This window comes from Chelonoidis abingdonii, chromosome 1 (genome assembly GCF_003597395.2).
Source record: "Chelonoidis abingdonii isolate Lonesome George chromosome 1, CheloAbing_2.0, whole genome shotgun sequence".
Lineage (NCBI taxonomy): Eukaryota > Metazoa > Chordata > Testudines > Testudinidae > Chelonoidis > Chelonoidis abingdonii.
In genome coordinates, this window is record NC_133769.1 from 369,862,560 (window position 1) to 369,878,737 (window position 16,178).

Consider the following 16,178-nt stretch of genomic DNA (forward strand, 5'->3'; position numbering starts at 1 on the left):
TCCCCTGGGTTACTTCCCTCTCCTACCCTTCAGCTTGTGAAGGGCTTCTTGCCTCCCTTCTACACAAGCCTGGTGCCCCTTACCTAGGGTTTCTTCTGGACTTCACAATCCACCGCAGCACTCCTCCAAACTTTCTATTTCTCTCTTATCAAACTCTTCTCTTCTCCAACTTCTGCAACCTGCACTCTGCTCCAATCAAACCTTCCTCCTTCAACTCCCACCCTGTCTGACTGAAGCAGGGGTTTTTATCACATGACTGAAGTCAGGTGCTCTAATTGGAGTCAGGTGCTCTAAATGGCTACATGCGTTCTAGTTAATCTAAAGCAAACCTTCCTCCCTTGGCAGGGAATAAGGCACCCTGCTAACACTCTCATGCTGCCCTCTGCCCCTGCTGTATCACAATATATAATTAAAAAATTCAGCACTGTAGTTTGTTGCTTTGTCTTTGGCTATCTAAAGTGTAGCTTCCTTTTGTCAAACTGATCAATAACCCTCTTCAGACAGGGACTAATGGAAACACATCTTCTGTCAGAAAATGTCAGTATCTTCTGGTCGTCTGGAAGTCAAGGAAAGGCTGAGAGACAAGGTGTGTGGGGTTGGAGTTTGATGGGTGACACTGAAAAGGTCAGGTCAGGGGGTGGTCAGAGAGAGGGAACTGAGCAACTGAGAGAGCTGTGCTTGGTCATGGTGCAATGAGACATTAGATATAAGGAACTTCTCAGACTGTGAATGTCTGAAATGCTGAGCTCAGCCTAACTGGGACAGAGAACTCCTGATTAATGAGGAGATGTCCTTTCCCCCTCTTGTCACACAGGATTTAACATCAGTGGCCCATGGACAATCACCTTCTGCACATATATTTGCCCACTTTTTCATGAAGCTCTTTGGTTTTTACCCCATAAATGATAGGATTGAGCATGCGGGGGACAAGGAAGTAGAAGCTGGCCAAGATGATGTGAAGATGGGGAGCGATGCCTTGACCGAACCTCTGAGTCAGATAGGAGAAGAGGCAGGGAGTATAAGACATCAGCATCACACAGATGTGAGATGTGCAGGTATTGAGGGCTTTCTGGTGGACTACCTTGGAGGAAACTCTGAGGATGTCCCTGATGATCAGACCATAGGACAGGGCAATGAGCATCAGGTCTAACCAGATGACTACAAACGCTATCACCAGGCCATATGTCCTGTTGACTGTGGTGTCCCCACATGGCATCTTTGCCACAGCTATGTGCTCACAATACATGTGGGGGATAATGCGGTTGGCACAGAATGGCTGCCTACTCAGGAGCAGGGGCATAGGCAGAATGAAGAGAACAGCTCTTATCAAACCCAAGAGCCCTAGCTTAGCTATTCGTGCGTTGGTGAGGATGGTCGCATATCTCAGAGGGTTACATATGGCAACATAGCGATCAAAGGCCATTGTCACAAGGACGGCTGAGTGCATAACAGAAGCAGCATGAAGGAAGAACATCTGGGTGAGGCAGCCAACCACTGTAATTCCTTTCAAATTGAACCAAAATATACATAGTGCCTTCGGTATGATAGAGGTAGACATGCTGATGTCAGTGAGTGCCAGCAGGCAGACCAGCAGGTACATTGGCTTGTGCAGAGTCTGCTCTTTGCCTACAACAAACAAAACCACAAAATTTCCCAACAGGCCAATAATATAGAACATAGAGAAAGGGATGGAAATCCAGACATGGGCAACTTCCAAGCCAGGGATGCCCATGAGGATGAACATTGAAGGGTCAGAGGGGGTGAGGTTGAAAGCTGCCATGAGGTGGTCGATGCGTCGATCAGGCTCAGGAATGCTCAGGGTGCCTGTGAAGGGAGAGAAGCACAGCCAGGAGGTTACAAACTTGATCACAAATAGTAAGGTAAATATTTTATAGTTATTACCAATTTAGAAAAGGGGGAAAGAGTGAGCAATGAGGTGTCAACATTTACAGATGGCACTAGTTTATTTAGGTGATAGTCAAATCCAGAGAAGTCTTCAGAGGGCGCTAATTAAGGCAGGTGAATGGTGGCACAATGACAGATGAACTTGGATGTCAATAACTGCAACATTGGATGGAAAAACTCCGCAAACACCTTAGGAGGTTCTAATTGAACTGAATGAATTCAGGACAGGACATGGTACACAGCTTTATGAGCTCCTACTCACAGTGCAATCATGGACAGAAGCTAAGCAAAACATTCAGATCCATGAGGAGCGGAATGGGGAACCATACAGAAAATACAATGCCATGAGATCAATTTGTCAATGTTTCACCCTCCTCTGGACTTCTCTCTGTTATACTCGATACCCTTCTTACACAGGATATTGCAGAACTAGAGGTGTTCAGAAAAGGGAAAAAAGAATGATTAAGGGTCCAGGAAAACTCTCATATGGAGAGAGTTGAAAAGATTGGGATTGTTTCTTTGCAAAGGAGATGAATAAGAAGGGATATGAGAAAATTCTGTAAATTACTGACTGGTAGAGAGTAGATCAAGAATGTGTCCTCCCTGTCTCATAACACAAGATCAAGAGGACATTTAATTAAAATGAAATGTGGAAAATTCAAAACTGATGAAAAAAGAATGTTTTCTTCACTCAGTGCCTAATTAGATTGAGGAACTCTTTGCCACAAGACATAGTTGAGGCCATGAGCTAATCAGGGATCAGGAAGGGTTTGGACATTTACATGTATAATGAGATTAATTACAATACTTACAGCTAAATAAATATTTCGGAAAGCTGATACGCCCATGTGTTTCAGGGCACAAGCCAATCTCTAGTTGTTGGGCATTAGGGTGACACCCTCATGATAGTCAGGTCATCCCCCCATCTACCCATTGCTAGGTTTCTCAAACCTTCCTCCACAGCCCTTGGGACTGTCATTGTCATAGAAAGGACACTGGATTAGATGGACCATTGATCTGATGCACAGTGCAGTTCCTATGTTGGAAAGGAGCCAAGTTTCCCCAATGAAAACAGGCATTATCCTGCTGGGTTATGACTGTGCACAAGAAAATGGACATGGAGGCCCAAGGGGTTTGGTATTTAGGGCTACAGGTCTGCAGCTCTCTTATTTCTACTGTTTCTTTTGGTGAGACATTTTCTTGCAGGCACTCAACATTGTCTGAGACATAACGAGGGGGGTCTGTATCGTGGGATGCACAATGACTCTGAACAAGATGTGGCCGTGTGAAGGGATAATTAGCTAACCATGACATTCTGAGTATTACTATTTGACCAAAATAGCTAACGATATCCTGGGATGATAAACAGAAGAATCTCAAATAGGAGCGGAGTGATTATTTTACCTTTATATTTGGCACTGGTGTGCCTGCTGCTGAAATCCTGTATCCAGTCTCAGTGTCCACAATTCAAGAAGGAGGGCTCGGAGATGAGCCACAAGAATGATTAAAGAATTTAAAAAGACCTGCCTTGTAGTGATCAACTCACAAACCTCAGTCCATTGAGCCTAACAACGAGGTGAAGGGGAGACTTGCTCACAGTCTCCCAGTACCTACATGGGGAACAAATATCCAAAGTGAGCTCTTCAGTCTAGCAAAGGAAGGTCTAACATAATCCAGTGGCTGGAAGCTGAAGTTAGACACATTCTGGCTGGATTAAGGCATACACTTAAACGGTAAAAGTAATGAACCCTGGGAAATATTTGTAAAACAAGATTGGATGTTTCTCTCCAACAGTGGGTCTCAGCATTTCCAGACTACTGTATCCCTTTCAGGAATCTGATTTGTTTTGCATCCCCAAGTTTCACCTCACCTAAAAGCTACTTGCTTACAAAATCAGATATGAAAATACCCATGTGACACAGCACGCTATTACTGAAAAATTGCTTACTTTCCAGTTTTTACCACGTAATTATTAAGTAAATAAATTAATATAAAAATGTTTTACTTACATTTCAGTGTATAGCCTATAGAGCAATATAAACAAGTCTGTAGGAAATATTAGTACTGACTTCGCTAGTGCTTTTCATGTAGCCTGTTGCAAAATTAGGCAAATATCTAGAGGAGTTGACCAACTGCTTGGAAGGACTCTCTGCACCCCTAGGATACGTGTGCCCTTGTTGAGAACCACTGCTCTAAAAGATCTGCTCTAACTGAAACGCAAATTAATTCAGGGCAGTTCTCTGGCCTGTGCTATGCAGGAGGTCAGACTAGAAGATCACAATGGTCCCTTCAGGTTTTGGAATCTATGAACATGTCCCCAGGAATCAGCTGGAGGCATTTTGCCTGCAAGCTCATGCCTGAGCTTACTGAAGGCATTTTTTCTATTTGTGACAGTGATGAATTTAACTCTATGGGGAGAAATTTGCATGTGACTGCGGCGCCTTGGAAATGTTACACTAGGTGGGTATTTCACGAGGCTGAGGGATCCCATGACGCACTGCATGGACGAATACTTTAGGTGAGAAAAATAATGACTTACCACATAAAATTGCCACACTGAGTAATGAATGTACAAGGGTCATCGTGAATGTCTAACAGAGCTGGCTAGAAAATGGTCCCAGAGCATCCTGGGTTTAATGTCTGTATCCCAGTGGCCCCCTGCTCCAGGCAGCTGCCAGTGGCTACTGCACACGGAAGCTGTATTTATCTAGGCCCCTACATGTTCCAGAGTTTCCATCTCTCATTATATAATGTGCAAACTTCTTGGCTTGTGAGTTGTTCCTGTGTAGCAGCCCTTGAAATCACCGATGGCATCTGTGGGTGGAATAAGGAAAGCAACACAAGTGCCCTGGCATTTGCCATTCGTGTATGAGATTTCTCACAGATAAGACATAGTCACTCATCTCCCCCCAGCCAAGGGAGCAGGTGTGACTGGAGGCACCTCACCCCCTGAAGAGGAAGAGTTGTGGGAACCGGGGATGACTGGGGAGCATGGAGAAGACACTGGCGACCAGAGTGCTGCTGGAAGCAGGACAGCCTGGGATGGGGAAGGAGAGAATAGACAGAGGTTCAGAATATGATGGGAGATTGAACCAGCTGAGGAGCAAAGATCCATGGTTCTTTTCACTGGTGTGATGCCTGAAGTTATGTAAGAAGAACAAAAACAACTGGAAAAAAAAAACTGAATAAAGTTTGTGACACCCAGGATGTAGCCCTGTGGCTTGCCAGGGCAAAGAGACCCTGAGACCCACCCACATGCATTCAAGGCCAGGAAAGGTCCCAGCGCTGGCCTTGAACTAACAATCACAAAGAAAAATTCAATTTCAACAGTGCTGCCAGCCTCTTCATGAGCATGCTGCTCCCCACCTCCACAACACCCAGCATTTGCTGGCCTGTCTGCAGGTCCATGTATACCCCACTCTCCTCCCCCACAGGCACCAGTGCTGTCTGCCTGTCAATTTAACCCCTTCCTGCCCCACAATGCCTAATGCTGTCCATCCTTTCTGTGTATGTCCCCCATCCCCAGAACCCACACTGCTGCCACACAGTGATACTCCTCACCCAGGATCAAAACCAGATGCCAGACCCCACAGCGACAGCTCATAGAAATATCTCCTCAGACAAGGTTAAACTCAGTGTCTGCCTGTACCCGGGAAAAGGGGGAGGTCAGCCTGAGCTGCCTCTTCAGGGATGAAGGGAAGGCCAGCAGCACCTCAGCCTGTGCAGGGAAGGAGACAGAGACAGGCCTGACAGGAGGGAGAGAGGACATGGAAACTAAAAGGAGCCAGCGTGAGTAGTGTGGTGGCTCATGAGAGGATGGATGTTCTAGCTGGCGGATGGTGTCAGAGACAATCTGCTACAGTGTGGTCCACATTCCACTACAGTCTAACACACACCACTGCCCCAGAAGGCCTCATTATGCCTCTTTGGTCTGTGCATTAGGCAGGACGTCCATTCCCTATTTGACCGGTTTCAGGCCTCCGAGCCACTGTGATTTGGGTACTGCATGTCCCCGCCCTCACACCCTTTCCCCTAGCTCCCCTCCACACACACACTGTACTTTCTGGGATCTCCCCCGGTGAAATGTACACCACCACCTGGTTTCCTTTAAGCCAGAAACATGCTTTTATTTTTACTGCCTTTTCGTGCATCTCATCCTCTCCAGAACCAGAGATGCAGGGGCTCAGAGAGAGCAGACCCCCGCCCTGCACAAAAAAAATTCTTATTCTCATTGTTCTGAACCTCTAAGCCTATGAGTGTGAGATGTCAGCAACTCTCCTGTCACTTCTTCTTTGGTCCAAATGAGCTCACCCATCCTTAGAGGCCACATGACAACTCCAGTTGAAGTCACTGGAGGTTCATGGTCGGTGTAAATTAGGCCATTTATTTACGTCCCTACACATAGATTTAAGGTGAAATTCTAGCCATGTTGGGAGTTTGCCATTGATCTCAGCAAGACCAAGATTTCACCCTTAGTGTTTAATTTTTGGCTACCAGCTGTGAAATTCATGGCTTCCAGTCTTACTGCAGAGAGTGCTATTTTATTAGGCTGCTGAAAGAGTCTGAAGGAAACCCTCAGTTTATGCAGCGTTCTGAGACCAGGCATGAAAGATGGAGATTCGAAAACACAGAGGCTCTGATTTTCCTCTCAGGGAAGCCAGTACAGTCTGGAGTAACCCACTGAAGGCAGAATGTGAGAGAAGAATCTGGCCAGTGTGGGGCCCATTCTTGCTGAGAACCCTCTGGTAACACAGATACCCACTGCAGAGGATTTGGCTGCACTTCTTAACAGCGCAATGAAATTTGGAAAACTTGCGCAAACCAGAGGAAAAACCACACAGTCCCCAAAAATGAACCCATTGAGACACACAGAAGGACACAGTAAGGGACAAGAAACTGATCTTAAAAACAAATATGTGTCTAAACTATTTCCAATATCTTTGTAGTTCCAATTTTACTATGTAAATCTATTGGTGTTTCCGACAATACTAAACAGTTCAAGACACCGTGTTCTTGAATTCCTGCCTAGATAGTTCTTGACTTGAACCCTGGAACCCTTCCTGAGCCTTAGCACTAACTTTAATGCAGAAACAGGCAACTCACCCCAGTCTCGCTCAGCTCAGAGAGGAAATCTCCTTACAGTGACAGAAAGACAGAGCCCTGAGAATCAGCGTATGAATCTCACATGTCTGACACTCGCCATGCTGGGCTGCGATTTTTATGATTCCCCTGTACAGTCCCTGCAGACTCTCAAGCTGGCCAGGACTCTCAAGTTGGCTGCCTCTTCCCAGCAGAGGGAAGAGCAGAAAATAGACTCTGGAGAACTTCAGTTTGAAAGTCTCCCCTGGGATCAAAGAAAATATTTACCGATAACAAGAGCTCATATTTTCAGGGCAAACTGAATATTGCAGATTGTTCAACTTAGCAGTTGATGATGGCTTCTTTTCTGTGTTCAACGTACTGCCATCTGCACTACACGTGGGAATGCTGCCACAAGATACTGGACCAAAAACAATTTTCAATTGATCATAGCAACATATTGCTGCATAGCACCCATGCAGTTGAGGTAGCCAATCTATTGTCTTTGCAAAGTCACTGCCACCCTGTGGGGGAAAAATCACATGATCCTGAATTGATGCAAGCTGAAGAGGATGGACAAGGTTTTCTTCTCCCAGGATTCTGGCATCAAAAGTATTTGCCAATATTCCTTTGTGATGTCTAAAGTAGATACATATCTGGCAGCTCAAACTGTTCTAATGGGTCAGCTATTCTCTGCATCGGGTAAGCATCACATTTCAATACTGTGTTGATCTTTCAGAAATCAATGCAGAAACAGATTCTGCTATTGTGTGTCAAATCTAGTATCATGGGATTTTTCCACCTACTCTATGATTCCTTCACCACTCCCTGGGCCAAAATGACCTGGAGTTCATCTCACATGCTATCCCACATTTTATGAGTGAATACCTTTGGAGTTTCCTTAATCTGTTGCACTGGGACCATTTCACTATGGTGGTATTTTAGGTATGTGAACACGGTGGTAAAGGAATCAATCAATTGCTACATCTGAATCTTTTCTTTAGGTTACAGTCCCTCCCACGTGCTTGTGTGATGAGTGCCTATTGCCCTAATTTGGGCTCCCGAGGGTATGAGTTTGATAAGTTTCACCCATGGGGTTCATTCTGGGAGCTATGGGAACTGCTGCACCCCTCTAACCACCCAGCTGGGCTGGCCCTTTTTCACCCTGCTTTGCTGGTGATTCAGCCTCTCCAGGCCCTGTTATCTCCCAACAGCAGAATCCCCATGCCCACTCCCTTTACCCAGAGGCCTGCCTGACCTCAAGGACTCCCCTTCACTCTGCAGTGTGGCAGAGTCGGCGTAATGGTGACACAGCTGGGCCCAGGATTCCTGGGAAGCTGAACCCCCAGTCTCATCACGGTCACTTAGGACAGGGGCTAGGGTGTCCCCAGTCCAGGGTACTCTCTTCACACCACACCGGACACTTCCCTAACCCACTGATCACTACATTAAGTTCAAAGCAAATATAATTTATTAAACAGCACCTGTAAAAAAAAAATGAGAAGATGGGAAATATTCCAGGAAACAAGGAACCCTGATCTGTGGGCATGGGAAACACCACAAGCAGCCATCTCTGGGATGTAAGAAATGTTCCCAATTTGTTCCTCACACTTCCATGGCCTCCTGCCCAGGCCCTGGCTGCTCTGTGGTGATACTGCAGGTAAGGAACCTGGTCTGGTGGTGGTTTCACTCCCTCAGGTTCTAGGTGGCCAGACCTTTCTCCCCAGCATCTCTCCTGCCAGCAGATTCACATCCCTCCTGCTGAGTCCAGCCTTCAGGGCCCTCTTCTCTAGTCATGTCTCCCTGTGCTGGACTGTTTGCAGATGGCCCCACCTTGCTCTCTCCAGCTGCTCATTGTGCTTGGCTGCTGTGTTACTTGTGGCATGGCCGGCATCCACTATCCTGGCTCTGGCCCCACAGCTCCATACTGTAGCTCAACCCTGCGATTCGTTGGCGCAGCTGGTTTGTGCTGACCCAGCTCCCGGCTCTGGTCTGTGCCAGCTTCCCCGTTCTGCCTGATCACTGCTGCTCTGCCTCCGGCTCAGGTTTGCCTTTTAGCTCAGTGCTGCTTCTCTGGTTCCAATCCAGCTTGAAAGGTTCCCACATTTATACTGAATTACGAGTCCAAAGTCACTTAAAAACTAACACAAAAGTAGCTCAATCTATTTCTTAAAAGAACAAAGTACATTGTATTAGCTATTTTTTATAACTTCTACAAAACATAGTGACCCCTACTCAATCATCACTTTTCCTAACTTTCAATAAACTTCATTCCTCACTTATTTATTTGTCTCATATGTCCACTCCTTCCATTCTGATTAGCAGAAACTGATAGCTAGATTTTGAGCTTGCATCTAAAACCTGCTTTAAAATTAACCCTAAAGTATCTATTTTATTAATTCATAGTGTCTGAGTGCACATCTTATGGTTGCAATTGGCTTGATCATATTCTGGGGTACACACCCCTGAAATCCAAGGTCATACATTTCAGTTCTCAAAAACAGTTTCACAATTCTCACCAATAAGCTCTAGTAGAATGTACTCAGTTCCTGCAGCACCTTTCCTGTATTAGAAATTTCCAGTGGAAACATTTGGTTTATCCTCCAGGCTTCCTGAAGAATTGGACATAGGAAAAAAAGGCAAATTTTGCTCACTGGATCATTGTATATATGATAAAGAAGTTCAGTATTATAGTTGGTTTCTTTGTCTTTCTCTATCAGAAAGCATAGCTTAAGTTTGTCCAACTGATTAAGAAGCCTGTTCACGTAGAATCTAATGGAAAGCCATCTTGCTTCAGAAAGATGCAGTATCGTCTAGCGGTCTGGAAGTCACTGAAAGGCCAAGTGATAGGGTGTGTGGAGGTGGGGCCAGATTGGTGACGCTGAAAGACATCAAGTGACTGTCAGAGAGAGGGAACGCAGCAATGGAGAGAGCAGTGCTTGGTGATGGAATGGTAAGATGTTAGGTGTGAGGTGCTTCTCAGACTCTGAACTTCCACAATGATGAGAAATAGACAAACAGGGACAGAGCACCCTTGATTGATGAGGAAGTATCCTTTCCCCCTCTCGTCACACAGGTTTCAAGTCAGTGGCCACCAAGCGACCACATTCTGCAAGTGTATTTGCCCACTTTCTCCCAAAGCTCTTTGGTTTTGGCCCCATAAATGATAGCGTTGAGCATGGTGGGAAGGAGGAAATAGAGGTTGGCCAAGATGATGTGAATGTGGGGAGTGATACCCTGTCCGAACCGGTGTGTCATAGTGGAGAAAAAGAAGGGAGGATAAGACATCAGCATCACACAGATATGGGCTGTGCAGGTGTTGAGGGTTTTCTGGTGGACTTTCTTGGAGGAGATTCTGAGGACAGCCCTGATGATCAGACCATAGAAGAGGGCAATGAGTGTCAGGTCTGACCCATTGACTACAAATGGTATCACCAAGCCATACATCCTGTTGAATGTGATGTCCCCACACGACATCTTTGCCACAGCCATATGGTCGCAGTATGTGTGGGGGATAATACGATTGGCACAGAATGGCTGCCTGATCAGGAGCAGGGGCAGGGGCAGAACGAAGAAAATGGCTCTTATCAAACCCACAAGCCCAAGCTTAGCTATTCGTGCATTGGTGAGGATGGTGGCGTATCTCAGAGGGTTATGTATGGCAACGTAGCTGTCAAAGGCCATTGTCGCGAGGATGGCTGAGTGCATCACAGTGCCCGTGTGAAAGAAGAACATCTGGGTGAGGCAGCCACTCACACTAATAATTTCCAGTTTGAACCAAAATATACACAGTGCCTTCAGCACAATGGAGGTAGATGTGCTGATGTCTGTGACCGCCAGTATGCAGAGCAGCAAGTACATTGGCTTGTGCAGGGTCTGCTCTTTTCCTACAACAAACAGAACTATGAAATTTCCCAATAGGCTGATAATGTAGGACGTAGAGAAAAGGATTGAAATCCAGATGTGGGCAGCTTCCAGGCCAGGGATGCCCATGAGGATGAATGTTGAAGGGTCAGAGGGGGTGAGGTTGAAAGCTGCAATGAGGTGGTCGATGCGTCGATCAGGCTCAGGAATGCTCAAGGTGCCTGTGAATGGATAGAAGCAGAATGAGGGAGGTTATACACTTTATAATAAATACTACTGTAAATATTTTATTGTTATTAACAATCTAGAAAGGGGGTGAGAAGTGAGGTGGCAACATTTAGAGATGGCACCACGTTATTTAGGTCATACTCAATCTAGAGAAGTCCTCAGAGGGAGCTAACCCAGCCAGGTGAATGGGTGGCATGATGGCATATGAACTTGGATGTCAATAATTGCAACATGCATGCCCATTGGAGGGAAAAACTTGAACTCGTCAAACACCGAACAATGTTCTAATGTCACTGTATGAACTCAGGACATGGATCTGTGCATCATCGTACGCAGCTCTGTGAAGCCTTGCTCAAAGTGCAAGCTTTGATGGAAAATAAGCAAAACATTGGGATCCAGAACGAGTGGGATGGGGGTAAGTGTATATAAACCCCTCCTCTCTACACCATCGTCTCATCCACGGATTCAGATTCTGAACCTCTGCCTGCCTACCTGGCCCTGCACGTGGAACTGGGAGCATTTCTGAGAATGCCATCATAGAGGTCCTGGATTTCAGTCTCTTCCCTATCAGCCTAAATTTGGCTTCCAGGACATCTCTCCTACCCTTCCCTATGTCATTGGTACCTATATGTACCACGACCACCGGCTTCTCCCCAGCACTACACATAAGTCTGTCTAGATGCCTCGAGAGATCCGCAACCTTCGCACCAGGCAGGCAAGTCACCATACGGTTCTCCCGGTCATCACAAACCCAGCTATCTACGTTTCTAATGATCGAATCTCCCATTACTAACACCTGCCTTTTCCTAGCAACTGGAGTTCCCTCCCCCGGAGAGGTAACCTCATTGCAAGGGGCAACCCCAGCACCATCTGGAAGGAGGTTCCCAACTATGGGAAGGTTTCCCTCTGCCCCCACTGACTGCTCTGCTTCCCTGGGCCTTTCATCCTCCTCAACAGCACAGGGGCTGTCTGACAGGAGGTGGGACAATTCTACAGTATCCCGGAAAGCTCATCAACATACCTCTCTGCCTCCCTTAGCTCCTCCAGTTCCATCACCCTGTCCTCCAAAGTCCGTACGTGGTCTCTGAGGGCCAGGAGCTCCTTGCACCGGTTGCACACATACGCCACCCACTCACAAGGCAGATAATCATACATGCTGCACTCATAGCAATAAACTGGGTAGCCCCTACTCTGCAGCTGGGCTTCTTCCTGCACTGTCTCCTAGTTAATGTAAAGGTTGTTTAAAGCAAGAAGTTTTGAACGTCATTTGGTTTATAGGTTTTAAGGGGAATAAAGGGGCACAGATAGAACCGACAGGGGACCCTCGCTCCCTTCCCACTCCCCTTCCAAACTCCCTTTCGAAACTCCCTGTTAGCAGCCCCTATTCACAAAGCTCCCTGGTCGCTTGTGCATGGCTTTATAAAGCCCTGGCCAATAGTCAATATTCATAACTTCACATACAAAAATAGTACATGCATACAAATAGCATAATCCTTTTCAGCAAATCATAACTCTTCCAATGACACCTTACAAGACATATCTTGCACAAAATGTATCATAATTATATCATAATCATGCAATTACGTAGAATATGGGGACAGTGTCACAATGAGGTCATGAGGAGGATCCCCGCCTAGCTCTTACCAATCAAGAAAGAGACCTTGCAGTCACTGTAGAGAGTTCTCTGAAAACATCTGCTCTCTGTGCCACAGCAGTCAGAAAAGCTAACAAAATTTTAGGAACCATTAGGAAAGGGACTGATAAGAAGACATAAAATGTAATAATGCCACTATATAAATATCACAGCATGAATACTGCATGCAGTTTTGGTCACCTTATCTCAAAAAAGATCTATTAGAAGTGGAAAGGGTGCAGAGGAAGGCAACCAAAATAATTATGGGTATGAAACAGCTTCCATGTGAGAAGAGATTGAAAAGACTGACTTTTCTGCTTGGAAAAGAGACAACTAAGAGGGGATATTATAGAGATCTATAAAATTCTGACTGGTGTGGAGAAAGTGAATATGGAAGCTTTGTTTACTCCTTCATATAACAAGAGAACCAGGGGACACCCAAGGAAATTAATAGGCAGCAGGTTAACAACAAAGAAAAGGAAATACTACACACAACACAGCTAACCTGTGGAACTCATTGCCAGGGCATGTTGCACTGGTGAGCCCACATATCGAGTATTGAGTCCAGTTTTGGGACCCCCACTTCAGAAAGGATGTGGACAAATTGGAGAGAGTCCAGTGGCAACTAAAATAATTAGGGGGCTGGGGCACATGACTTATGAGGAGAGGATGAGGGAACTGGGCTTATTTGATCTGCAGAAGAGAAGAGTGAGAGGAGATTTGATAGCAGCCTTGAATTACCTGAAGGGGGGTTCCAAACAGGTTGGAGCTAGGCTATCCTCAGTGGCGGCAGATGACAGAACAAGAAGCAATGGTCTCAAGTTGCAGTGGGGAAGGGCTAGGTTGGATATTAGGAAAAACGATTTCACTAGGAGGGTGGTGGAATAGGGTGAGTTACCTCAGGAGGTGGCGGAATCTCCATCCTTAGAGGTTTTTAAGGCCTGGCTTGAAAGCCCTGACTAGGATGATTTACTTGGGGTTGGTCCTGTTTTGAGCAGGGGTTTGGACTAGATGATTTCCTGAGGTCCCTTCCAACCCTGATATTCTATGATTCTAAGTCCAAAAATATAACCAGTCCAAAACAGAACTAGATAAGTTCATGGAGGATAGGTTCATCAATGACTGTTAGCCAAGATATTCAGGGATGCAACCCCATGTTCTGGGTGTCCCAAGCCTCTGACTGCAAGATGATGCAACTGAACAACAGGAGATGGACCTTCAATAATAGCTCTGTTCTCTTTTTTCCTTCTGAAGCACTTGGCATTGGCCCCTGTCAGAAGACAGGATACTGAAATAAATGAACAATTGGTCTCACCCAATGTGGCCATTCTTATGTTCTTATGTGAGGCTCCATTTTCTTCTCTGCTTACCGGACCTCATAGCTGATGGGGTCCACATACCCCACTACCTCAAATGGTCCCTGCAATTGAACCAGTAATTTTAACAGTAAACTCGGTAGTAACAAGAACACTCAATCACATAATCCAAACACTTGCAGTTGGACCCCTTGATTATAAGCCTTCTCTGTACCTGTTGTGCAGTTAGCAAAATTCTTCTAGCAAATGCCCACAGCGTCTGGGAGAGATTTCTTATTTTAAGAATGTATTGGACTATGTTCATTGCCTGGGGTCTTTGTTCTTTCATTTCTCCGATCAGGTTTGAAAAGCCTCAAGGCTGCTTCCCAGACAGCAGTTCAAAGGGAGAAAACTTGGAGCCTTGAGGCACCTTCCTGATAGCAAAAAGGAGTCTGACCTTCACGGTCCTCCTGTCAGGTGACGTCTTCTTCCACTGGGCCTTCTTCCCATGGCCCCACCTTGCTGTCCCCAGCTGCTCATCACACTCGGCTGCCGTGTTACTAGTGGCATAGCCGGCATCCACTATCTTGGCTCTAGCCAACAGGTCCCTGCTGTAGCTCATCCCTGGCTATCTGTTGGTGGAGCTGGTTTGTGCTGTCCCAGCTCCTGGCTCTGGTCTGCTCCAGATCCCCAACTGTGCCTCAATGCTGCTGCTCTGCCTGTGGGCGTGCTCTGGCTCTTCTGGCTCACTGCTGCTCATCTGTCTCTGGGAATGTGGATTGAGGACACAGGCAAGGCTCTGCAGCATCAGACCTGGAAAGGTGGACACGGTGTAAAGGCTCTGTGGCATCAGAACTATGAACAAAACACTGGGGAACAGACTCTACCAGTGTGTAGAGCTATGGTCATGATGAAGAAGTTCATCATTGTAGAGGTTCTTTCTTATCTCTTTGGCTATCTGAAATTGTAGCTTCTGTTTGTCAAATTGATCAAGAACCCTGTTCTCACAGGGACTAAGCCGCTTTGCATCAGAAAGCTACAGTATCTTCTGGTAGTCTACGAGTTACAGAAAGGCCAAGGTGACAGGATGTGTGGGGCTGGGGGCTGACGAGTGACAATGAAAGAGGTCAGGGGATGGTCAGGGACAGGGAACTCAGTAGCTGAGATATTGCTATATAGGTTTGCTTGTCAGCCTGAGATAGAATTTTGGGTTTGACTTTTTGATTCTCTTATATCTTACACTAATATGTGAGAAAAAGAGACTGTGTGTTTTGCTTCTGCCTGGCCAGATGGGTTTGTTAGTATAATGGGAAGAGATAAGGGATACAAGCAAGAAAGTTACAGGGTATGGTGGGAGTGTTACAGGGTATGGTGGGAGCAAAAGAGACTCGGTGCTGGCGACGGAGTTCCAGATCCAGGGCAAGCCCGTCGTTCCCCTGGCCGAAGGGCAGGCGTACCAACACCTCGGTACGCCGACGGGCGTCCGCGTCCGGCAGACCCCCGAGGACACCATCCGGGAGATCCTGCAGGACGCTGCCAAGATCGACGCATCCCTGCTGGCCCCATGGCAGAAGATCAACGCCCTCAACACCTTCTTGATCCCCCGCATCGCCTTCGTCCTGAGAGGTTCCGCCGTGGCAAAGGTGCCCCTCAACAAGGCAGACAACACCATCCGGCAGCTGGTCAAAAAGTGGCTGTCCCTGCCTCAGAGAGCCAGCAACGAGCTCATCTATATCGCCCACAGACACGGCGGCGCCAACGTCCCCCGCATGGGAGACCTCTGTGACATCGCGGTCATCACGCACGCCTTCCGCCTCCTGACGTGCCCGGACACCACGGTTAAGAGCGTCGCGGCGACCGCCCTGCACGCTACCACCGAGCACCGAATCGGCAGGCCTCCCTCCGGCCAGGACGTAGCCACCTTCCTGAGCGGTTCCCTGGACGGCGAATTCGGCCGAGACAGGTGGGACACCGCCTCGCTGTGGTCCCGCGCCCGCAACGCCACGCGCCGACTAGGGAAGCGACTGGGCTGCCGCTGGGTCTGGAGCGAGGAGCGACAGGAGCTGGGAGTTCTGGTGCCGCAGATCGGGACGGAGGGCAGCATCACCGTCAGCCCCGGAGCCAGAGGCGTGCTGGAGAGGTCCCTGAAGGCCGCCGTCCACGCGCTCTACGTG

At 47.1% G+C, this 16,178-nt stretch overlaps 2 protein-coding genes across 2 annotated transcripts; both read right to left on the minus strand.

Moving 5' to 3' along the window:
* Positions 1-841: 841 nt before the first annotated feature.
* LOC116836875 (olfactory receptor 52P1-like) lies at positions 842-3,325 on the minus strand. The gene is made up of 2 exons (XM_032800848.2): positions 3,310-3,325; positions 842-1,824 (listed from the first exon to the last, which is right to left on the minus strand). Exon 2 carries the CDS (start codon positions 1,778-1,780, stop codon positions 842-844), a length of 939 nt encoding a protein of 312 aa, XP_032656739.1. The 5' UTR covers positions 1,781-1,824; positions 3,310-3,325.
* Positions 3,326-10,068: 6,743 nt separating this feature from the next.
* On the minus strand, positions 10,069-14,626 carry LOC116836860 (olfactory receptor 52P1-like). Its single transcript, XM_032800836.1, has 3 exons — positions 14,462-14,626; positions 12,213-12,297; positions 10,069-11,069 (listed from the first exon to the last, which is right to left on the minus strand). The coding sequence occupies exons 1-3, from the start codon at positions 14,624-14,626 to the stop codon at positions 10,069-10,071; spliced, it is 1,251 nt and encodes a 416-aa protein (XP_032656727.1).
* Between the last annotated feature and the right edge of the window lie 1,552 nt (positions 14,627-16,178).